A 23,389-nucleotide genomic window follows, 5' to 3' on the forward strand; every position below is an offset into this window, starting at 1 on the left:
GTATACTTTGCTGATAAAATAATAAGAGAAAAGTAAAATAAGACTCATTTTTAAACTAGAGGCTTTAATTTATTATTATTGCTATATATTTTTCCCCATCCTCCTCAATTCCCTTATCTCTGCCCGCAAAGTTCCAGGCTTCTTTTAAGGTTATCCCAAATGCCACTCCCACTAAGAGGTCTATTTTTGGGTTTTGTTTGTTTGTTTGCTTTTATGTTATTTTTCGTGATGTCTTCCCCTCTAAAGCATATTGCGTGCTTACCTCGTGTTATATTCTGCCTTTAATTACTGGATACTCTAGGGCAGGGATTGTCCCTTCCTCATTCTTGTATCACCGATGGCACAAAGTACAGACGTTAAGTTCGGTGAGCCCTAAGTAAACGTTTGCTGAATTAAAATGCTAAAGACTTATGATTTCCCCTTCCTCTATAAAATAATTTGTGTTTGCTGTTGATCCAAACCTCTCTCCTCATTTTACGTAGATCTGCAGATTCTTCAAGAACAGAAGTCAGCCTGTGGCATGACAGTAATGCTGGGTCAGTGTGTCAACTCTGCTCTGGTAGCTTCCAGAGAGCTGGAGAAAGTTTGTCCCAGCCACACCAGGTGGCAGTGTGAACCATGTCTGCGTGGCCACCAAAGCTGGAGCATGAGCAAAACAATGCAGACATTCTACCAAAAAAGACATTTAAAAACAGTTTAACACAAAAGGGATAAGTAAAGTCAATTTTCTATATTTTAGTGAGAAATTCAAAGACTCACATGATTTATACAACTGCTGTTGACACAGAAAAGTGAAGAAAATAAGTTTTATTATTTACACTGTCAACAGGTACAGAGAGAAATAAGTATGTATCCTGGCAGGCAAGAGTAAATCTTGGCATTTATATAAAGGAATGGAAGTGATCATATTGAAAGTTAATATTATTATGCTATTTTGTAAATATGAGAATAGCTATAAAAGGCACAATTATTCCTTGAAACTCAAGTGATCAGACTATTTCCCTTATTAAAAGATCAAGAGATTAATCTAATTTTAAGATATAACTGATTTTGGCATTATGGTTGAATTTTGGTACAGGTAAATGGTTTGTGCAAAATGTTTTTCATGTGTATGAGTACCTTTATTGTCTTAAAGTTGGGATTCCAGGTTAAGTCCTACTGAATTTGGGATATGGAGAAATAAGAAACAACTGCATTATTCTGGTATCAGTAACATATTCCTCCATGAAGTAGCACACTCTGCAGTGCTTGATAGGTATCAGCACTTCCACCTTTCAGTTGATCTTCTGAGTATTTTTTGCAACTATAAGATAGGGGAAGCACTAACAGAGAGAAATCTCTCCTTTAAGGGCTTATTGTGGACACTTGTTATTGTGGACATTCCTGATTGCCCAGCACCCCTTGAATGCTCTTTTAATGCTTGGAAAATTTCCTGTCGTAGGAGTCCCACTTCCCCAGGTTGCAGCAGGAAACTCTCTTTCCCAGCTTCCCTTGGGGTCATAGATGTGTGTCCTGGCTTCTACCAATCCGATGCACTTGCATGTGGGTTTCATTCAGAAGTGAGCAATGGGAGAAAGGAGGCATGCAGAATTTGTCCTTCGGCAAGGTTGGCAACAAAGATGTTGGGGCTCTTTAGGATCATCGGTGCCAGAGTTTCTGGCATCTGATCCTGAGAATTCCCACGTGAGCTGAGCAGCATTTGTGCAAGTCATGGTACAGATGCTGACCATGCAGCAGAGGTGTTTTTGTTGTAGTGGCTCCTGCAGAATAACTGGACATTGTTCCTGACTGCCCAGTATCCACGTCTTGCTCTCAAGCCCTCTCAGAGCGTCGGTGAGCTACCTACCAGCCTTTAATTCCTTTTTCATTTAAGCCACTTAAAACCCAGACTGAAGCAGGGAGAAGAGGATATACTCTTTTTTTCTAGACAAAGCTTTTGGGATAACTTGTAAGATTTTTGTTGTGTTATAAACCTAGGGAAATTTTCATATGAAATTCCTGGCCTCAAGAAAGGAAGAAAGAATGAATATAATATAATGGCTATAATCTAGAATTGATGAAAGATCTGGTAAATGAGGCAAAGCAATCTCAACTGAGTAAAGATAAAGTCATTTCAATATTTAAGTAGATGCTTTCTATAAAAAAGGGAGAAATAATTTTAATGTTTAAAACTAGAGCAATACTAAGAAACACCTAAATTTGATATCAAAGAATAATTTTGCAAAGCAACACTTTAAAAACAAGCAGAGTAGGCCGGGCGCGGTGGCTCACGCCTGTAATCCTAGCACTTTGGGAGGCTGAGGCAGGCAGATCACGAGGTCAGGAGATCGAGACCATTCTGGCTAATACGGTGAAACCCCGTCTCTACTAAAAATACAAAAAAAAAAAAAAAATTAGCCGGGCGAGATGGCGGGCGCCTGTAGTCCCAGCTACTCGGGAGGCTGAGGCAGGAGAATGGCCTGAACCCAGGAGGCGGAGCTTGCAGTGAGCCGAGATCGCGCCACTGCACTCCAGCCTGGGCGAGAGAGGGAGACTCCATCTCAAAAAAAAAAAAAAAAAAGAGTAGAAGACTATCGTTTTTGTCCAGCTAGTACACTCTTTCCCCTCTATTTATGGAATACTTCTTTATTATGGGGAACCCTTAGCATGGGACTAGCACCAGGCTGTTCCACTCTGTTTTCCCGTTGCCCCAAGGACAGGTGACCGAGCCCTGGCCAATCAGAATACTCTCCTTCCTGTCCCGCGTTCACATATGGGCACATGATCCAAGCAGGGCACATCAGAGTCTTTCCTGGGATTTGATATGTGGACTCTGGGAGATTCTCTAGTCCACTGGGATTGCAAGCTCTAAGGACAATGTAACTATTCTCCCTAGCCATTTGGAAGAAGTTGCTTATCGTAGGAGGAAAGGAGGCAACAAACAAAGAGAATGGGCATAGAGGAGAGATGGAGGGCCTAAGACCCTTAATAGCATTTTTCGAGCCTCTAGTCCAGCTGTGCCTGGGCGATTTCAATTAAGCTTATTTGACTGGGTTTCTGACACTTGGCAGTCAAGAGTCCTGGTTATATGAGGAAATCTGTTATTCTCTATTTATTTTTTATCTTTTTTTTTTTTTTTTGTAGAGATGGGCTCTCACTATGTTGACCAGGATGGTTTTGAACTCCTGGCCTCAAGTGATTCTCCCACCTTGACCTCCCAAAGTGCTGAGACCACAGGTGTGAGCCACTGCACCTGGACTTAGTCTTGATTTTTTTATTTGCTCTTTCCTTACCATTATGCATAGTGGGAACAAAATTAAAGAGAAAAAAAATGCTTCTAGCAGTTTTTTTTTTTCTGATTATAAAAATAATAAATGCCTTTTATAGAGAAATTGAAAGACATTAAAAAGTGCATGGGCATAGGCACACAGAGAAAAGCTGAACAAGTCAACGCATAAGCCCACCGCCCAGAGAAAGAGCACTTTTATTTATATCATCCCACATATCTATGTATATGAGCCACTGGGAGCATACTGTACTTTTGTAATCTGCTCTTTTCATTTAATAACACATTTTGAACATTTTCTTGCATCATTAACTTTTTTCTCCTGCAAAATTAAATTGCTAAACCATTCTGTAGAGCCATGGTAAAAACTGTCACTTGACAAGCACCAGGATAGTGAGTGTGGGGTAGACAAGTTTTCCAGCACGATGTGAGAATAGACTTGTTAAATCTGTCTCCCATCACCCATCAGTCTTGTCCTAACAACTCTCACTCATTAAACACATTTTAGGGCTTCAGAGAGTAGAGCAGACATGTTGTTGAGCCTCCCAATGACCTGACTACAGGGCATCAAACAGACAAGATGGCCTCCTGTGGTAGAATGGAGATGATGGAATGGGGTTTGGGGAGAGAGAGGAGCCTGTGGAAAGACAGTTTAAATGCTAGTGGGCCTACTAGTGGGGGCTTCTGTGTTGGGACAATAAGGCTTCCATGTAATGTTCCAGTACTAGCTCAGAAGACGTAGAGGCTGCACTGACTAAGGAGGATTTGATTGCATTTCCTACTTAGGACCTATCCAAGGTAAGGCTAGATGCCCCATTCATTGGTGTGGGTAAGTACCAGAGAAGCTATCAAAAATAAATTTAAGGAATATAAATGTATGTGTGTGTGCATGCATAGTGTGTGTGTATGTGTATGTTTATACAGTCATGTGTCACTTAATGATTGGGATGCATCCTGTGAAATGTGTCATTAGGTGATTTTGTTGTTGTGTGAACATCATAGAGTGTACTAGATAGTACTAGACTATACTACATAGTATAGTCTACACACCTAGGTTATATGGTAAACCATTGCTCCTAGGCCACAAACCTGTACAGCACATGATTGTGCTGAGTGCTGCAGACAATTGTAACATAATGGTAAAACATATCTGAACATAGAAAAGGTACAGTAAAAATATGGTATTATAATCTTATAGGACCACCATCATATATGCTGTCCATCGTTGACCAAAATGGTGTAATACAGTGCATGACTGTATGTATATATATGTATGTGTATATCTATATATGAGATTCTTGCAGGTATAGAAGGTATAGACTGATGATAACTTCCTCACACTAGATCTTGTAAGTACTAAATTGGATACTCTAGGGTAGCTCTGGTTTGCTACAATGATAGACCATAATTTCAGGTCTTGTTATTAGCAGGGATTGGGCAGCAGAGATGCAGATGCTCTGATCTATTCAAGCACTCCCTGAGTCACTGAAAACATAGTAAGTGCAGAGGCTTTGGAAAAAGGGCTATATTCCCTGAAGGGCAGGATATACTTCACAGACCTCAGTTCTCCCAGTGGCTGTGGTGAGTAGAGTCATTAATCCAGAGGAGGATAGAGGATTGGTTTGATCTAGACCTCATGGGAAGATTTCCCTTGCCATTGTGGGAAGGGGAAAAAAAATTTTTCCCTGCAGGAATGGTGCATAGTTTCTCCAAAGATATGTGAGTTCTGATCGAGAATTGGAAAAATTTCACTCAAATTCAACAAATATTTATTGAGTAGCTATTATGAGCCAAATACTGTCTTGATGCCGGAAATTTCAGCTGTGAATAAAAACTAAGTCCCTGCTCTTATTCAGCTTACATTTTAGTTAGTGGAGACAGACAATACACTAACCATCACAGAAACATTTTATTTGTGGCTAGTGGAAAGTGATACAAAGGATAAAGCAAAGAAATGGGATGGTGATGGAGGCAGACTGCTATTTTCTGTGGGGTGATAAGGTGGTACCTGAGCATAAACCTGAAGGAAGTGAGGGAGCACATCACATGGGCCCCATGAGAGGAAGACCATTCCCGGCAGAAGACTCGGCAGATGCAAAGGCTCTGAGGTTAAAGAGTCTTGGAATGTTTGAAAAACAGCAAGAAAGTGAGTGTGGCTTAAGTAGATTGGGCAAGAGGGGATTAGCAGAAGATGAATTTGCAAAGGTAACAGGAGCAACAGATCATTCAGGGCCTTTTAAAACAATGTAAGGGGCCAGATGTGGTGGCTCATGCCTATAATCCCAGCATTTTGGGAGGCCGAGGCGGGTGGATCACCTGAGATCAGGGGTTCAAGACCAGCCTGGTCAACATGGTGAAACCTTGTCTCTACTAAAGATACAAAAATCAGCTGGGTGCTGCGGTATGTGCCTGTGATCCCAGCGACTGGGGAGGCTGAGGCAGGAGAATCGCCTGAACCCAGGAGGTGGAAGTTGCATTGAGCCGAGATTGTGCCACTGCACTCCAGCCTGGATGACAGAGCAAGACTCCGTCTCAAAAAAAAAAAAAAAAACAAAGAAAAAGAAAAAGTAAGGACTTTGGCTTTTACTGTGACTGGGATGGGAAGCCATAGGAGCATTTTGGGCCAAGGGGTGACATAATAGAATTATTTTTCATTTGATTGCTTTGTTAAGAATAAATAGTGGGTGAAAAACAATGAAGCAGGGAGACCAGTTAGGAGGTGAAAATGCAGTAGTAATCCAGGTGAGAGTTTATGGTAGCTCAGACAAGGATGTGGTAGTGAAGATGACTGAATGATGGATGTATTTTGAAGGTAGAGTGCAGATTATTAACCGATAGGATGCGAGGTACCCGGGAAAAAGAGGAGCTAAAGATAATATGGCAGATACGTCTAGATGCATCTTCTTTTTTCCCCTTACTGGTAGAATCCTGAATTTGTTGGGGGTGGCAAGTTAAAAATTACATCTCCCAACTGAATATGGAAGCCATGTTGTAACCATGAGGAGAAAGCCAAAATAATTACACAGTCTTTAGTCTTAATGTTCTTGAGCCACTAAAATAGATTCCAGGAACTGTCTACTTACAGACTGCTTGAGAAAAGCAATATGATTTTTCAAGTGATTTGGGTTTTCTGATCTCAACTGAAATCAATTCCTACCTGTGATAACATCAAGGTTTTTGGCTTGAGAAGCTGGTATAATGGAATTATCCCTTCCTTTTATTTATTTATTTATTACTATTATACTTGAAGTTTTAGGGTACATGTGCACAATGTGCAAGTTAGTTACATATGTATACATGTGCCATGCTGGTGTACTGCACCCATTAACTCGCCATTTAGCATTAGGTATATCTCCTAATGCTATCCCTTCCCCCCTCCCCCCACCCCACAACAGTACCCAGAGTGTGATGTTCCCCTTCCTGTGTGCATGTGTTCTCATTGTTCAATTCCCATCTATGAGTGAGAATATGCGGTGTTTGGTTTTTTGTCCTTGCGATAGTTTACTGAGAATGATGATTTCCAATTTCATCCATGTCCCTACAAAGGACATGAACTCATCATTTTTTATGGCTGCATAGTATTCCATGGTGTATATGTGCCACATTTTCTTAATCCAGTCTATCATTGTTGGACATTTGGGTTGGTTCCAAGTCTTTGTAATTGTGAATAGTGCCGCAATAAACATACATGTGCATGTGTCTTTATAGCAGCAGGATTTATAGTCCTTTGGGTATATACCCAGTAATGGGCTGGCTGGGTCAAACGGTATTTCTAGTTCTAGATCCCTGAGGAATCGCCACACTGACTTCCACAATGGTTGAACTAGTTTACAGTCTCACCAACAGTGTAAAAGTGTTCCTATTTCTCCACATCCTCTCCAGCACCTGTTGTTTCCTGACTTTTTTTTTTTTCATTATTGAACTTGCTTTTATTCAACACCATTGATAAATTATTCAAGTCAGAAACAAAAACACAGGTCATAACATACATGAGCACAAGAGCTTCATCTGAGCCCACTGGTACCCCAGACCTCCTGGAGCATCCCATGTCCACTCTGGGTCGGCTTGATCCTACTGAGCCCTATCGGAAAGTTTGTCCCTGCAGCCTGAGAATTGATGAGGAGTGTGCCTGGGGCCAGCAGCCTTTGGAAATATAGCTCTGGCCTGGTGTGGTGGCTCACACCTGTAAATCTCAACACTTTGGGTGCCAAGGCGGGAAGATCACTTGAGCTCAGGAGTTCAAGAGCAGCCCTGACCAGCATATTATCTACAAAATAAAAAAATTAGCTGGGCATAGTGTCATGTGCATGTAGTCCCAGCTACTTGGGAGGCTGACATGGAAGGATCGAGCCTGGGAGGCAGAGGTTGCAGTGAGCCATGATCAATCGCACCACTGCACTCCAGCCTGGATGACAGAGCAATACCTTCTCTCAAAAACGAAAGAAATGAAGAAGAAAATATAGCTGAGCTCCCTTAGCCCAGGAGCCTCCCTGCTGGCTGGGAAGCCAATATGCCCTATGCAGCCTGTAACAGGGAGGCAGTTGCAATCTGGGATGGCCAGGCTCAGCCTTTATCCTCAGGCTAGGGCTCAAGACAAGGTGGTGAAGAAAGAAATGCCCTTCAGGAAGCTGGTGATGGAGCACCAAGAGGGTGGTCCCTTGGTGGATGGTCAGGGGCCCAAATGTTTCAAGGCGGCCTTCAGGGACTTCCTCAGGAAGGTGTTGTTAGGTTCTAGGGCCATAGCCAGGCCCAGCCTCTGGGTCTCAGTGATGTTAGCCTGATACTTGGTCATCACTGTCAGCATGAGCTTGGCATAGGCCATGGAGGTGGTGGCTGCCTGCCCCTTTTTACAGAGCTTCTCCATTAAGACACTGAACTTCTCAGGGGTCATCTCCACCTGCCGCTCTAGGAGTGACTGCAACACCAAGAAAGTTTCCTCCTTCCAGGGCAGCTCCAAGATCTGTCCCAGCATTAGAACTTGTGCATCTGGCTCCAGGGACTCCGCCTTCACAAGGCAACACAGTAACTCTGTTTGAGCAGGACCTGTGCCTGGGGCCTGGAGCACAGGGTCAAGGAGGGCGCTGCAGACAGGGTATGTATATTTGGTGCAGAATGAGGTCAGGGCAGTTGTAAGTAGGTGGGAGAGTGAGGAAGTCAAGGAGAGGATCTGTCCAAGAAAGAGGCTTCTGGTCAGCATAGTAGCATTGCTGAGGCTGAGGTCAGGTGAAAGGGCCAGCAGCCAGGTGCAGAGCTGCAGGAGACCGAGGTCTGAGAGCTGGAGGAGCTGCAGCTGGGCACATAGCAAGTCCATCTGGCTGGGACTACATTCGTGAAGAAGCTGTAGCTCAACTGGGGGGGCATCCTCCAATCCCTCTAACCCCTCCTCCAAGGTCTTCAGCAGCTGCTGCAGCCTGGGAAGCTGGTCCTGGATAGCTTTGGGCAACTCCAAACTCTCAGCTAGACCTTTAGCATCCTCCAGACTCGAACCGTCCTCGCCAGTCTTAGCTCCCATGACAGGCTGGTCCTTAATAGGAGATGCACTTCCTCCATCTGCCAGGGATTCCAGTGACTTATGTTCGGGTCTCTCCTTCTCATGATCTTCCTCTTCCCAACACCGGAATCTTTTGGGGACCCTCTTCCCCTCAGGACTGGCAGTCTCTTCCTCTGAGTCCTTTCTGCGTTTCCCAGGCTGCTGGGAGTCCCTGTTCTCCTCTTCTTCAGGGTCTGGAGCCTGGGGGGATTTCAACCTCCTGCCCCCCAGGCCCAGCCCCCTACACAGACTTTGGAGCTGTCTCTGGCATTTTTCAGACAGTGGAGAAGCTCCCTCCATGGAGGTCCCCACCCCCAGATTCCTTCGCAGCAATTCCCCCAGGGCACGGAGCCAGGCATCGGGGTCAGGGGCTAGGTCCTGCTGGGCAATCTGCAGCACAGAGAGGAGCCCACTTTCTGGCAGTGATGGCCGAACGGCCATCAGCAAGGACATCAGGTTCCTCTGGCATATCCGGGGCAATCGCAGCAACAGTGGTTTCACTGGACATACGAGTCCAGTTTTTTAGAGATGGAAGTACGCGATCAAAAAGGATTTGCCTCCACTTATCATCACTATACTTTACAGCGAACAGAAGGCGTGTGCCTCGAGTTCCGGATCCTCGATGTCCCGCACACAGCAAGTGCTCAGTGAAGGGTGCCCCTGCTCATAGGGTGCGCGGCAGGCCGTCGCTGAAGGGGCTTATTTCACCTCTCTGTGCCTCGGTCCCCCGAGAGCCCCCCGCCTCCCGTACTTGCTGAGGGGCCGCGGGCGAGGACTTACAGCTCCAGACGGCCGTCAGGCCCCTGCACCACCAGCTCCTCCCGGCACAGGGCCTCGAGCAAGCGACCCCAGTCGAAGGGCTCCCAGCCGCGGCTGCCCAGTGCCCGGAGCACCCCCAGGCCGCGCCGCGCCCCCTCAGGCCCCGCCTGCAGCGCCTGCAGCAGGAGGCGGGCGGGGGTCTCCAGCTGCGCCCAGGGCGCCGGCTCCACGCCCTCAGCCCCAGGGAGCCCCGCGTCCGGTGTCGCCATGCCGGGGCACGGGTGCCGCGCCTCCCCCTACTCTGGTGTGGGGCCTCAGCTCAGAGGCTGAGGGGAACGGAGGACTCCAGCGCCGTCCCTGACGCGGCGACGGCGGCGGGCCAGCTCCAGCGCCTGTTACAAGCTCTCCTCGGCGTTGGGAGACCAGAGAAGCCGGGCCGCCCGGAGCTACAGCCCTTTTCCTGACTTTTTAATGATCGCCATTCTAACTGGTGTGAGATGGTATCTCATTGTGGTTTTGATTTGCATTTCTCTGATGGCCAGTGATGATGAGCATTTTTTCATGTGTCTTTTGGCTGCATAAATTTCTTCTTTGAGAAATGTCTGTTCATATCCTTCGCCCACTTTTGATGGGGTTGTTTTGTTTTTTTCTTGTAAATTTGTTTGAGTTCATTGTAGATTCTGGATATTAGCCCTTTGTCAGATGAGTAGGTTGCGAAAGTTTTCTCCCATTTTGTAGGTTGACTGTTCACTCTGATGGTAGTTTCTTTTGCTGTGCAGAAGCTCTTTAGTTTAATTAGATCCCATTTGTCAATTTTGGCTTTTGTTGCCATTGCTTTTGGTGTTTTAGACATGAAGTCCTTGCCCATGCCTATGTCCTGAATGGTAATACCTAGGTTTTCTTCTAGGGTTTTTATGGTTTTAGGTCTAACGTTTAAGTCTTTAATCCATCTTGAATTAATTTTTGTATAAGGTATAAGGAAGGGATCCAGTTTCAGCTTTCTGCATATGACTAGCCAGTTTTCCCAGCACCATTTATTAAATAGGGAATCCTTTCCCCATTGCTTGTTTTTGTCAGGTTTGTCAAAAATCAGATAGTTGTAGATATGCGGCATTATTTCTGAGGCCTCTCTTCTGTTCCATTGATCTATATCTCTGTTTTGGTACCAGTACCATGCTGTTTTGGTTACTGTAGCCTTGTAGTATAGTTTGAAGTCAGGTAGCATGATGCCTCCAGCTTTGTTCTTTTGGCTTAGGATTGACTTGGTGATGCGGGCTCTTTTTTGGTTCCATATGAACTTTAAAGTACTTTTTTCCAATTCTATGAAGAAAGTCATTGGTAGCTTGATGGGGATGGCATTGAATCTATAAATTACCTTGGGCAGTATGGCCATTTTCACGATATTGATTTTTCCTACCCATGAGCATGGAATATTCTTCCATTTGTTTGTATCCTCTTTTATTTCATTGAGCTGTGGTTTATAGTTCTCCTTGAAGAGGTCCTTCACATCCCTTGTAAGTTGGATTCCTAGGTATTTTATTCTCTTTGAAGCAATTGTGAATGGGAGTTCACTCATGATTTGGCTCTCTGTTTGTCTGTTATTGGTGTATAAGAATGCTTGTGATTTTTGTGCATTGATTTTGTATCCTGAGACTTTGCTGAAGTTGCTTATCAGTTTGAGGAGATTTTGGGCTGAGACAATGGGGTTTTCTAGATATACAATCATGTCATCTGCAAACAGGGACAATTTGACTTCCTCTTTTCCTAATTGAATACCCTTTATTTCCTTCTTCTGCCTGATTGCCCTGGCCAGAACTTCCAACACTATGTTGAATAGGAGTGGTGAGAAGGGGCATCCCTGTCTTGTACCTGTTTTCAAAGGGAATGCTTCCAGTTTTTGCCCATTCAGTATGATATTGGCTGTGGGTTTGTCATAGATAGCTCTTATTATTTTGAGATATGACCCATCAATACCTAATTTATTGAGAGTTTTTAGCATGAAGGGTTGTTGAATTTTGTCAAAGGCCTTTTCTGCATCTATTGAGATAATCATGCGGTTTTTGTCTTTGGTTCTGTTTATATGCTGGATTACATTTATTGATTTGCATATGTTGAACCAGCCTTGCATCCCAGGGATGAAGCCTACTTGATCATGGTGGATAAGCTTTTTGATGTGCTGCTGGATTCTGTTTGCCAGTATTTTATTGAGGATTTTTGCATCAATGTTCATCAAGGATATTGGTCTAAAATTCTCTTTTTTGGTTGTGTCTCTGCCAGGCTTTGGTATCAGGATGATGCTGGCCTCATCAAATGAGTTAGGGAGGATTCCCTCTTTTTCTATTGATTGGAATAGTTTCAGAAGGAATGGTACCAGCTCCTCTTTGTACCTCTGGTAGAATTTGGCTGTGAATCCATCTGGTCCTAGTCTCTTTTTGTTGGAAAGCTATTGATTATTGCCACAATTTCAGCTCTTGTTATTGGTCTATTCAGAGATGTAACTTCTTCCTGGTTTAGTCTTGGGAGAGTGTATGTGTCGAGGAATTTATCCATTTCTTCTAGATTTTTTAGTTTATTTGTGTAGAGGTGTTTGTAGTATTCTCTGATGGTAGTTTGTATTTCTGTGAGATCAGTGGTGATATCCCCTTTATCATTTTTTATTGCGTCTATTTGATTCTTCTCTTTTTTTCTTTATTAGTCTTGCTAGTGGTCTGTCAATTTTGTTGATCTTTTCAAAAAACCAGCTCCTGGATTCATTGATTTTTTGAAGGGTTTTTTTTGTCTCTATTTCCTTCAGTTCTGCTCTGATTTTAGTTATTTCTTGCCTTCTGCTAGCTTTTGAATGTGTTTGCTGTTGCTTTTCTAGTTCTTTTAATTGTGATGTTAGGGTGTCAATTTTGGATCTTTCCTGCTTTCTCTTGTGGGCATTTAGTGCTATAAATTTCCCTCTACACACTGCTTTGAATGTGTCCCAGAGATTCTGGTACGTTGTGTCTTTGTTCTCGTTGGTTTCAAAGAACATCTTTATTTCTGCCTTCATTTCGTTATGTACCCAGTAGTCATTCAGGAGCACGTTGTTCAGTTTCCATGTAGTTGAGTGGTTTTGAGTGAGTTTCTTAATCCTGAGTTCTAGTTGGATTGCACTGTGGTCTGAGAGGCAGTTTGTTATAATTTCTGTTCTTTTACATTTGCTGAGGAGAGCTTTACTTCCAACTATGTCGTCAGTTTTGGAATAGGTGTGGTGTGGTGCTGAAAAAAATCTATATTCTGTTGATCTGGGGTGGAGAGTTCTGTAGATGTCTATTAGGTCCGCTTGGTGCAGAGCTGAGTTGAATTCCTGGGTATCTTTGTTAACTTTCTGTCTCGTTGATCTGTCTAATGTTGACATTGGGGCGTTAAAGTCTCCCATTATTATTGTGTGGGAGTCTAAGTCTCTTTGTAGGTCACTCAGGACTTGCTTTATGAATCTGGGTGCTCCTGTATTGGGTGCATATATATTTAGGATAGTTAGCTCTTCTTGTTGAATTGATCCCTTTACCATTATGTAATGGCCTTCTTTGTCTCTTTTGATCTTTCTTGGTTAAAGTCTGTTTTATCAGACTAGGATTGCAACCCCTGCCTTTTTTTGTTGTCCATTTGCTTGGTAGATCTTCCTCCATCCTTTTATTTTGAGCCTATGTGTGTCTCTGCACGTGAGATGGGTTTCCTGAATACAGCACACTGATGGGTCTTGACTCTTTATCCAATTTGCCAGTCTGTGTCTTTTAATTGGAGCATTTAGTCCATTTACATTTAAAGTTAATATTGTTATGTGTGAATTTGATCCTGTCATTATGATGTTAGCCGGTTATTTTGCTTGTCAGTTGATGCAGTTTCTTCCTAGTCTCGATGGTCTTTACATTTTGGCATGATTTTGCAGCAGCTGGTACCGGTTGTGCCTTTCCATGTTTAGTGCTTCCTTCAGGAGCTCTTTTAGGGCAGGCCTGGTGGTGACAAAATCTCTCAGCATTTGCTTGTCTGTAAAGTATTTTATTTCTCCTTCAGTTATGAAGCTTAGTTTGGCTGGATATGAAATTCTGGGTTGAAGATTCTTTTCTTTAAGAATGTTGAATATTGGCCCCCACTCTCTTCTGGCTTGTAGAGTTTCTGCCGAGAGATCTGCTGTTAGTCTGATGGGCTTCCCTTTGTGGGTAACCTGACCTTTCTCTCTGGCTGCCCTTAACATTTTTTCCTTCATTTCAACTTTGGTGAATCTGACAATTATGTGTCTTGGAGTTGCTCTTCTCGAGGAGTATCTTTGTGGTGTTCTCTGTATTTCCTGAATCTGAATGTTGGCCTGCCTTGCTAGATTGGGGAAGTTCTCCTGGATAATATCCTGCAGAGTGTTTTCCAAGTTGTTTCCATTCTCCCTGTCACTTTCAGGTACACCAATCAGACGTAGATTTGGTCTTTTCACATAGTCCCATATTTCTTGGAGTCTTTGTTCGTTTATTTTTATTCTTTTTTCTCTAAACTTCCCTTCTCGCTTCATTTCATTCATTTCATCTTCCATCACTGATACCCTTTCTTCCAGTTGGTCACATCGGCTCCTGAGGCTTCTGCATTCTTCATGTAGATCTCGAGCCTTGGCTTTCAGCTCCATCAGGTCCTTTAAGCACTTCTCTGTATTGGTTATTCTAGTTATACATTCGTCTAAAGTTTTTTCAAAGTTTTCAACTTCTTTGCCTTTGGTTTGAATTTCCTCCTGTAGCTCGGAGTAGTTTGATCGTCTGAAGACTTCTTCTCTCAACTCGTCAAAGTCATTCTCCGTCCAGCTTTGTTCCATTGCTGGTGAGGAGCTGCATTCCTTTGGAGGAGGAGAGGTGCTCTGCTTTTTAGAGTTTCCAGTTTTTCTGCTCTGTTTTTTCACCATCTTTGTGGTTTTAACTACTTTTAGTTTTCGGTTATGGTGTTGTACAGATGGGTTTTTGGTGTGGATGTCCTTTCTGTTTGTTAGTTTTCCTTCTAACAGACAGGACCCTCAGCTGCAGGTCTGTTGGAGTTTGCTAGAGGTCCACTCCAGACCTGTTTGCCTGGGTATCAGTAGCGGTGTCTGCAGAACCACGGATTTTCGTGATCTGCGAATGCTGCTGTCTGATCGTTCCTCTGGAAGTTTTGTCTCAGAGGAGTACCCGGCCGTGTGAGGTGTCAGTCTGCCCCTACTGGGGGATACCTCCCAGTTAGGCTGCTCGGGGGTTGGGGTCAGGGACCAACTTGAGGAGGCAGTCTGTTGGTCCTCAGATCTCCAGCTGCATGCTGGGAGAACCACTGCTCTCCTCAAAGCTGTCAGACAGGGACATTTAAGTCTGCAGAGGTTACTGCTGTCTTTTTGTTTGTCTGTGCCCTGCCCCCAGAGGTGGAGCCTACAGAGGCAGGCAGGCCTCCTTGAGCTGTGGTGGGCTCCACCCAGTTCAAGCTTCCCGGCTGCTTTGTTTACCTAAGCAAGCCTGGGCAATGGCGGGCACCCCTCCCCCAGCCTTGCTGCCACCTTGCAGTTTGATCTCAGACTCCGTGGGCGTAGGACCCTCCAAGCCAGGTGTGGGATATAATCTCCTGGTTTGCCATTTCCTAAGCCCGTTGGAAAAGCACAGTATTCGGGTGGGAGTGGCCCGATTTTCCAGGTGCCGTCTGTCACCCCTTTCCTTGACCAGGAAAGGCAACTCCCTGACCCCTTGTGCTTCCCGAGTGAGGCAATGCCTCGCCCTGCTTCGGCTGGCGCACGGTGCGCTGCACCCACTGTCCTGTGCCCACCGTCTGGCACTCCCTAGTGAGATGAACCCGGTACCTCAGATGGAAATGCAGAAATCACCCGTCTTCTGCCTCGCTCACGCTGGGAGCTGTAGACCGGAGCTGTTACTATTCGGCCATCTTGGCTCCTCTTCCGAATCATCCTTTCATAATATGGGGAAAACTGGGAGAGAAGTGAGTTTGGGTGGGAACTTAAAGTTCTGATTGTAGACATGTTAGTGTGTGTGGATTTCCATTCAGCAGTTAACTCTATAGTCTGGTGTTCAGGGGCTGGAGAGAAACGTGAAAGTAAACAGTGTCCACATGGAATAGAAAGCCATGGGGTGGGAGGGGATCTTCCAGTGAATTAATAAAGAGAAAACAGTAGGTCCCATGGTTGAGCCCAGGAACACTCCCAAGTTTAGAGGTTGAGAAATTTTTAAGAGTAGAAAAGGAAACTGGAAAAGAGTGGCTATAGAAGTAGAAGAGCTGAGAGGGATGCAGGCGGCCAAAGAAAGAAAGTGATCAGTTGTGACTTTGAAGTTGAGAAAAAGCCAGAAGAGTTGCCTACGTGGAGGGCACTGTGACCTTGACAAGAGCAATTTTAGTGTACTGATGAAAAAGAGCCCTCACTGGTGTGGGTCAAGAGAGAAAAGGAGGTGAGAAAATAGAGATGGCAATTACAGAAAATTTTTTTGAGGAGTATTTTTTTTTTTTTTTTTGAGATGGAGTCTCACTCTGTTGCCCAGGCTGGAGTGCAGTGGCAGGATCTCGGCTCACTGCAAGCTCCGCCTCCCGGGTTGATGCCATTCTCCTGCCTCAGCCTCCCGAGTAGCTGGGCCTACAGGCGCCCGCCACCACGCCCGGCTAATTTTTTTTTGTATTTTTAGTAGAGACGGGGTTTCACCGTGGTCTCGATCTCCTGACCTCGTGATCCGCCCGCCTCGGCCTCCAAAAGTGGAGGAGTATTTCTTTTTTTGTTTATTTGTTTGTTTTTGAGATGGAGTCTCGCTGTGTTGCCCAGGCTGGAGTTTAGTGGCAGGATCTCGGCTCACTGCAACTTCCGCCTCCTGGGTTCAAGTGAGTCTCCTGCCTCAGCCTCCCAAGTAGCTGGGAATACAGGCACATGCCACCATGCCCAGCTAGTTTTGGTATTTTTAGTAGAGCCAGAGTTTCACCATGTTGGCCAGGATGGTCTAGATCTCTTGACCTCATGATCCGCCCACCTTGGCCTCCCAAAGTGCTGGGATTACTAGCGTGAGCTACCGTGCTGGGCCCAGGAGTGTTTCTATGAAGAGGAACCGGGAAATGCAATGGGATCTGAAGTCAAGGGAAGGTGTTTTTCTTAATGATGGGAGATATTGAAGTGTGTTTATATGCAATTGGAGATATTTAGAAGAGGTGAAAAGTCTGATGTTGAAGGATAGAGGACAATTGCTGGAATGATGTCTTTGGCAGGTCCACAAGCAAAGGGATGGGCATTAAGTAGGTGCACAGACAATGAGTTGCGTGTAGCAAGTGTATAAAGGCAGAGATGCAGGTAGAGATTTCATGTTGGGTGTGTGCTTAGAAGTTCTCTGATCTCTTCTATTAAGCAAAATGTAGCAAAATTTGTTTAAAGTGAGGAAGTAGAGAGAGATTTGAGTTTTGAATATCCAAAAAGAGATGACATTGTTGTTGAGAAAAGCAGGGCAGAGCGTTAAATGGAGCAACGGCGGCAACAGTGGGGACCTTCCAGGGTTGGTGATCATGCATTTAGAATGTGTCCTGTCAGCCTGGTTGTGTGGTTTTCTTCAACCGCATTCAGCTGATTAGGTGCAGGTGGAGTAGGTAGAGTGATTTAATCTGGGAAATGGTCTATCCAATTGAAGTGCAGAGCAAGGACGGTGAGGGATGCAAAGGAGTGATTTACAGACCATGAAATTTAAGTGGGATAAGGGATAAAAGGAGGTAGGGCAGGGAGAGTGAAAAGCTGGAGAACTCACTGGGGACAAAGAGTTGTTGCATTGGTAATGTAAGGAGTGAGAAGGAAAGAAAGAAAGTGGTGGTCAGAGAGTGGAATCATGGAAATTGAGACAAAAAACCTTTCTGTAAAAAGATATTGCCTATTCATCACTTTTCAATAATATTCTTTCTTTAAATAAGCTTCTTAAGGCATAATTTATGGTAAAATTCTCATATTTTAAGTATATAGGTTGATGACTTTTGACAAAACTACACACCAATGTCATTGCCATAAAAATTAAGATATAGAATAGGAGAGTGCCCTCTCTCCAAAATTCACTTTTGCCACTTTGCAGTCTCCCTCACCCCACACCTCACTGAAACACTGTTTTTTGTTTTTTTGTTTTTTTTTTGAGATGGAGTCTTGCTCTATCGTCCAGGATGGAGTGCAGTGGTGTGATCTCCACTCACTGCAACCTCTGCCTCCCAGGTTCATGGGATCCTTCTTCCTCAGTCTCCTAAGTAGCTGGAACTACAGGGGTACACTACCACACCTGATTAATTTTTGTATTTTTAGCAGAGACAGGGTTTTGCCATGTTGGCCAGGCTGGTCTCAAACTCCTGACCTAGGGTGATCCGCCCGCCTCGGCCTCCCAAAGTGCTGGGATTATAGGTGTGAGCCACTGTGCCTGGCCAACACTGGTTTAGAAAAAAAAAAAATCACCATGGATGTGTTTTAACTATTCTAGAATTTCACATAAGTGGAATCATACAGTATGCACTTTTTTAATGCCAGGCCACTTTTGCTCAGAAAAATGTCTGTGAAATTTATCCATGTTTATTTTGTGTGTCTGTACTTTGTTCCTTCTTATTGCTGAGTGGTATCCCATTGTATAAATAATACAACTTCAGTATCCATTTGCCTGTGGACAGACATTTGGGCTGTTTCCACTTTGGGCTGTTATAATATTAATGTTCATGTTCATATACAAGTCTTTTTATGAGCATATGTTTTCATTCTCTTAGGTAGATACCTAAGACTATAATTGCTGCTGTGTATTATCTGCTTTTGCATATTTTTGGATTTGACTCGCTAACATTTTGTTTAGGATTTTCAGTTCTATATTCATAGAACTGAGAAGTCACCACAACAATTAGTCGAAGAGGGAAACATTTAGTCCTTTGTTCGGAGATGGGGGCAAAACTAACCCTTTTGCTCTTCCTTTACTTGTGTTGGAGTCATCGTAGCAACAGTCTCTTGATCCTATAAATAATGGTAAACTGAACCAGAATGCATGTAAACCAGATGAATTCATCTGCCACAAAACAAAAGGCATGAAAATGCATAATAGGGTCATGGCAATGAGGGATCATCAGAATTTCAGAAGCCACAACAGCCCATCCTTATAACTAGGTAACTTTGTCCTATACTCTTGCCAATCTCTGTTTTTTGGGGGTCTCTTTAGGTATATTCTTAGACAACCAGTCCTTAAGGTTATCACCTTCTGATGGAAACACAGTCAGAGAATCCCCACGGGGACACTGTGTTTTAGGGGAACTGATGGTATAATTTTAAATGTTGTTATGTGGCAGATCGTATTCAGCTGTGTTGCAGCAATGTAACTACTAAACCACCACACCTAAAGGTGTGTCCAGAGAGAAGCACAGGTGTCCTGGATCCTTGGAGTTATAGCTATTGACACTTGGATGAAATATCCTCTTCCTTAAGTGTGAAGTGTCTCTGGAGTATCACAGCTTTGAAGACTGTCAAGTTCCCAAAAAATAAAAATTACTTATTTCATAGTAAATAATTCAATTTGCAGGTTAAGATTTACAACGAATTTACTAGAACTACCCTTTCCTACATACTCCTTAAATACCCCACAGAACCTCTGGCAGGTATTGAGGCAATCAGTAGATTTTTAAGAAAGCAATATTCCAAAATGTCTCATCACAAAATTAGAAATTATGTAAAGATAATTGAAGTAAAAGAAAAATAACACATTGTTCTCTTGACTCATTTTGGTTCTTCCCTGACAATGAATTTTCATGAGCTGCTTGGACTGTTAGGGTAAATTGATATTTTAAAGTCTGTGATTATGTGTGACAGGAGTACAATATTTGTAAGCTTTTATTTGTATATTTATATTTATACCAAATATCTATGAGCAATTGTGAATAAAATACCTTCTGTCTTTAAATTGCTCACTTAGTAGAATACTTGCCAAACATCATTTAAATGAATACTTATTATATGTGAAACACAAGTGCTTTATAACTTGCTTTTAGAATATTTAATTAAAAAATGGAAGGGAGGGCTGGGCACGATGGCTCACACCTATAATCTCAGCACTTTGGGAGGCCGAGGCAGGCAAATTACCTTAGGTTGCGAGTTTGAAACCAGCCTGGCCAACATGGTGAAATTGTGTCTCTACTAAAAACACAAAAGTTAGCTGGGTATGATGTAATTCCAGCTACTCTGGAGGCTGAGGCAGGAGAATCGTTTAAACCCAGGAGGTGGAGGTTGCAGTGAGCCAAGATTGTGCAGCTGCCCTCCAGCCTGGGCGACAGAGTGAGACTTTGAAAAAAAAAAAAAAAAGAAATGGAAAGGAAAGTATCTTAGAGCACAGTATTTTCTATGCATATAGGTTATATGACTCCAGGGGAAGGATCTGTTAGAATAAGTTTTCTGAACACCTAGAGCTTACACTTTCAAAAGTTTTTTTTCTTTTAACCAGTTAAGTAACATTTTTTTTAAAAAAAAGTATTGTTGGGATTCCTGCCATCTCAAGCAGACCATATAGAATATAATCTACGAATTCTGTAGGTGAGGATTATGTGTGTCAGTTCCCCAAGGGTGCACACCTTGAGGTTGATTAAAGTGCATAGACACAAAGGAGGAAATTGGGAAAAGAAGCAGCATAGTAGTTTGAGGCCATGTATTAAATGTGACTGTCTCCTATCTCCTTCCATTCCCTGCCCTCCCACACCCATTTGCTTCCAATCATCTACTCATTTAAACTCAGAAAGATGGAGGGTGGATACAAGAGGTCAGTCGACCTTGGTTATTCCATCACTAACTTCATTTTATGTTGTTTTACATTTTGGTTTTGGAGGCAGTCCCAAGGCTGACTAAATACATCCATGTGGGACTCAAGTGCATATATTCACAGGCCCTTTTCTCTCATTTTTGTGCACCTAGGTCCTCTAGTTTCTTAAAGTTAGCAAAAGAATGATTTCTGGTTACATGGGACCTTGCTGGAATAAGCTCTGTATACTTCAAAGTGCAGGAAAAGCATGAATGGCTTGCTCAGTACATGCCTTTTCAATTCTTTTCTCTCTCTTGTCTTAAAAGCAGATCCTGAGATAAAGATTCAAATAAAAGCAGGTTGTTTGGCAGGTGAAAGAAACACCAACAGGTGAGTGAGATGTGAAAGAAGATGAAGGCAGCTGGTAAAGAGTGTGTTACAAGCCAGCCTCCACCATGGGCAGGCTGGAGCTGAAGCCTACTCCGGAAAACAGTGTTCCACTCACCCGCCAGAGTCACCACGACCAACTCCTGTAAGTCAATAGTTGAACATTGATGGGCTGTTAATATTTTCACACTTTTGGCCTGATGCATGGGTGGACAAAGTGTGCTTAGCTGGCTGAAGAAAGTGGAAGTCAGGCACCATGAGCTGACATGGTAATGGTGAGGAGATACGAGCGGGGCACCTACAGTGCAGCTGGAGTTTGTGACATGAGAATGGCCCCTATTCTCAGCCCATTGATTTGGAGACTTGCATTTCGAGAATGAATTAAGAGAAAGCTATGACTCTCCTTTAGCTATGGTAGTATCTAGAAATGCTGGTTTCCAATGTTATTGGAAGAAAAATATAATTGCTACTAAGTAGGACCACATTCTACCTATCTATGCAGCGTTTTCTGGTTTATGTCCTGAATACATTATCCCATGAATTGCCTAACTCAACCTTATTTTACTTTTATAATAATTTGACTACTGACAATTTGAATTTCTTTCTTCTCTCTTGAATAGTCAGATAGGGGTTCGTAAGAGGTGATTCCCTAGCGTCAGTTTACTCCACTCGCTCAACCCAGACATTTCTTAAAATTATAGAGTAGTGATTTTGAAAAATATAAGTCAAGCATTGCTTATTTCTAAAAACTTTCTGTTGTCCTTATAAGGTTCTTAGCTGTGGGAGTAGGGTGTACAAATATACAGGAATTCTGTCTCATGTTGTACTGTTTTTTTCTGCCAGCATCTTTTTCTTGTGGATCCGTTTTTCCTCAAATCCATTTGGCTGTGTGTATATGTGTGTGTGTGTGTATGCATAAGGGGTCTCATAAATATACATCCCACTTCCAGGGTTGGCATGTGACTGGGACTGGACCCATCTTACTGTAGCATTGGCTGGACACACAGAGGTGGAAACATGATCCAATCATGGCCAGAGTATACAGTGTGTGTAACAGAGAGAAAGAGAGAGGAACTGGGGGACTGAAGCTCTCCTTTTTCCTTGTTTGCTCATCTGGGATAACATAAAGCTGGGGATGACTCTGGTCACTTTCGTGACTCCTCTAGGTGGAGAGGCATAGATAGCATGCCAAGTGTAGCCAAGTGTAGAAAAATAATAGAGATGAAAAGTCTTGGAGGTTTAGACCCTGGATCTGGCTTGATTGAGCTTGACCTCAGGGCCTTCTGAACCAATTTTTCTGTGAGCTAATCATTCTTCTTCTTGTTTTTTTTTTTTTGGCTTAAGCTAATTTAAATTAGGGTTTTGCACCTGCAATAGAAAGGCTTCTGACTAAAGCATATACTCAGAGCTGGCAAGAAACTGAAGATGAAAGAGAAAATGTGTCAGAAAAAAGTTTAGAGATACCTAGCTTAATAATGAAAAATCTTAAACACAATAAAATGCATTCAATATCAACTAATGAGATTTTTTATGAAACTAGAGTATGTATAAAATTATGACACAATGGCTGGGCGCGGTGGCTCACGTCTGTAATCTCAGCACTTTGGGAGGCCGAGGTGGGCAGATCCCTTGAGGCCAGGAGTTCAAGACCAGCCTGGCCAACATGGCAAAACCCTGTCTCTTCTAAAAATACAAAAATCACCTGGGCATGGTGGTGCACCCCTGTAATCCCAGCTACTCACAAGGCTGAGGCAGGAGAATCACTTGAACCCGGGAGGTGGAGGTTGCAGTGGGCCGAGATCACACCATTGCACTCCAGCCTGGGCAACAATCTTAACCAGGCAGTTAATGAGGTTTCTGGATTCCCTTTCAGCTCTAGCTTTACCCACATTAGCTGCTAGACAGGTACAAAGTCAAGTAGCTGCAAAAATCAAGAGGGTACACCATACACAAGGATGTGGCCCAGTGGCATCACTGGGGGCCAGATTGCCTGCAATGTAGCACCACAACTGGGGCCTCTTGTCCACCCCACCTCAGAAGATCTGCTTCTGTTTACCTTGGGCAAAGTTGACAGCCTAGGTGGGTAAGTATCTGATGACACTGGCCAGGTTACCGTGGCAGAAGGACAGGACTCCCTGCTCCTTGGGGGTATGAACCACAGAGTCTGTCAAGCCCTTGTATAGCTTATCTGCGGTGGTCTGCTTGCTGGCATGCTGCACTTGCAGCAGCAGCTTGACCCACTTGATGGGCACTGCTGTGTTCTTGGATATGGCCGCAGCCACCCCACCTACCAGAAAGTCCTTGGAGAAGGTCACAGTGGCATCTGTCATATTAAAAGGAAAGAGGAGGCTGGCAACTGTGAGATGGGACTGGGCTGGGAACCAGCTTTGATTCTGGGACTCTGGGCAGACTTCTTTCTCTTTTCCTCTGCATTTCATCAATTCTGATAAAAATTTACAGGATATCAGTAGGAATGCCCCTCACTTCCCTTCATCTATTGAACTTGGCTCAGTGATTTTACAAACTTATTTTTTTCAATCCCCGCTACCTCTAGGGATCATGTGTGATAATATCAATGCTTTGGGAAAAATGAACATTGGTTCCATTAAAAGAGGATGGAACATCTGTTGTGAGACTGCTTTCCCTAAGGGGAAGATAAACAGAAAATCTGATTCACATTTAGGAAAAATTTTTTTACTTTCCTGAAATCAT

At 43.5% G+C, this 23,389-nt stretch overlaps 1 protein-coding gene and 1 pseudogene across 1 annotated transcript; both read right to left on the minus strand.

Moving 5' to 3' along the window:
* Positions 1-7,769: 7,769 nt before the first annotated feature.
* On the minus strand, positions 7,770-9,823 carry LOC100445550 (Fanconi anemia group E protein). The gene is made up of 2 exons (XM_009240811.4): positions 9,586-9,823; positions 7,770-9,295 (listed from the first exon to the last, which is right to left on the minus strand). The coding sequence occupies exons 1-2, from the start codon at positions 9,821-9,823 to the stop codon at positions 7,935-7,937; spliced, it is 1,599 nt and encodes a 532-aa protein (XP_009239086.3). The 3' UTR covers positions 7,770-7,934.
* Positions 9,824-18,415: 8,592 nt separating this feature from the next.
* LOC100442757 (ADP/ATP translocase 2-like) lies at positions 18,416-23,078 on the minus strand (annotated as a pseudogene).
* Between the last annotated feature and the right edge of the window lie 311 nt (positions 23,079-23,389).

This window comes from Pongo abelii, chromosome 4 (assembly GCF_028885655.2).
Source record: "Pongo abelii isolate AG06213 chromosome 4, NHGRI_mPonAbe1-v2.0_pri, whole genome shotgun sequence".
Classification (NCBI taxonomy): domain Eukaryota; kingdom Metazoa; phylum Chordata; class Mammalia; order Primates; family Hominidae; genus Pongo; species Pongo abelii.

Bases quoted from the DNA above. Each gene is read 5' to 3' on its own strand.
- LOC100445550 (XM_009240811.4), bottom strand. From the start codon at position 9,823: ATGGCGACACCGGACGCGGGGCTCCCTGGGGCTGAGGGCGTGGAGCCG. The intron at 9,296-9,585 runs GTCTGGAGCTGT...TCGTATGTCCAG, and splicing joins GGTGCAGGGGCCTGACGGCC to TGAAACCACTGTTGCTGCGA.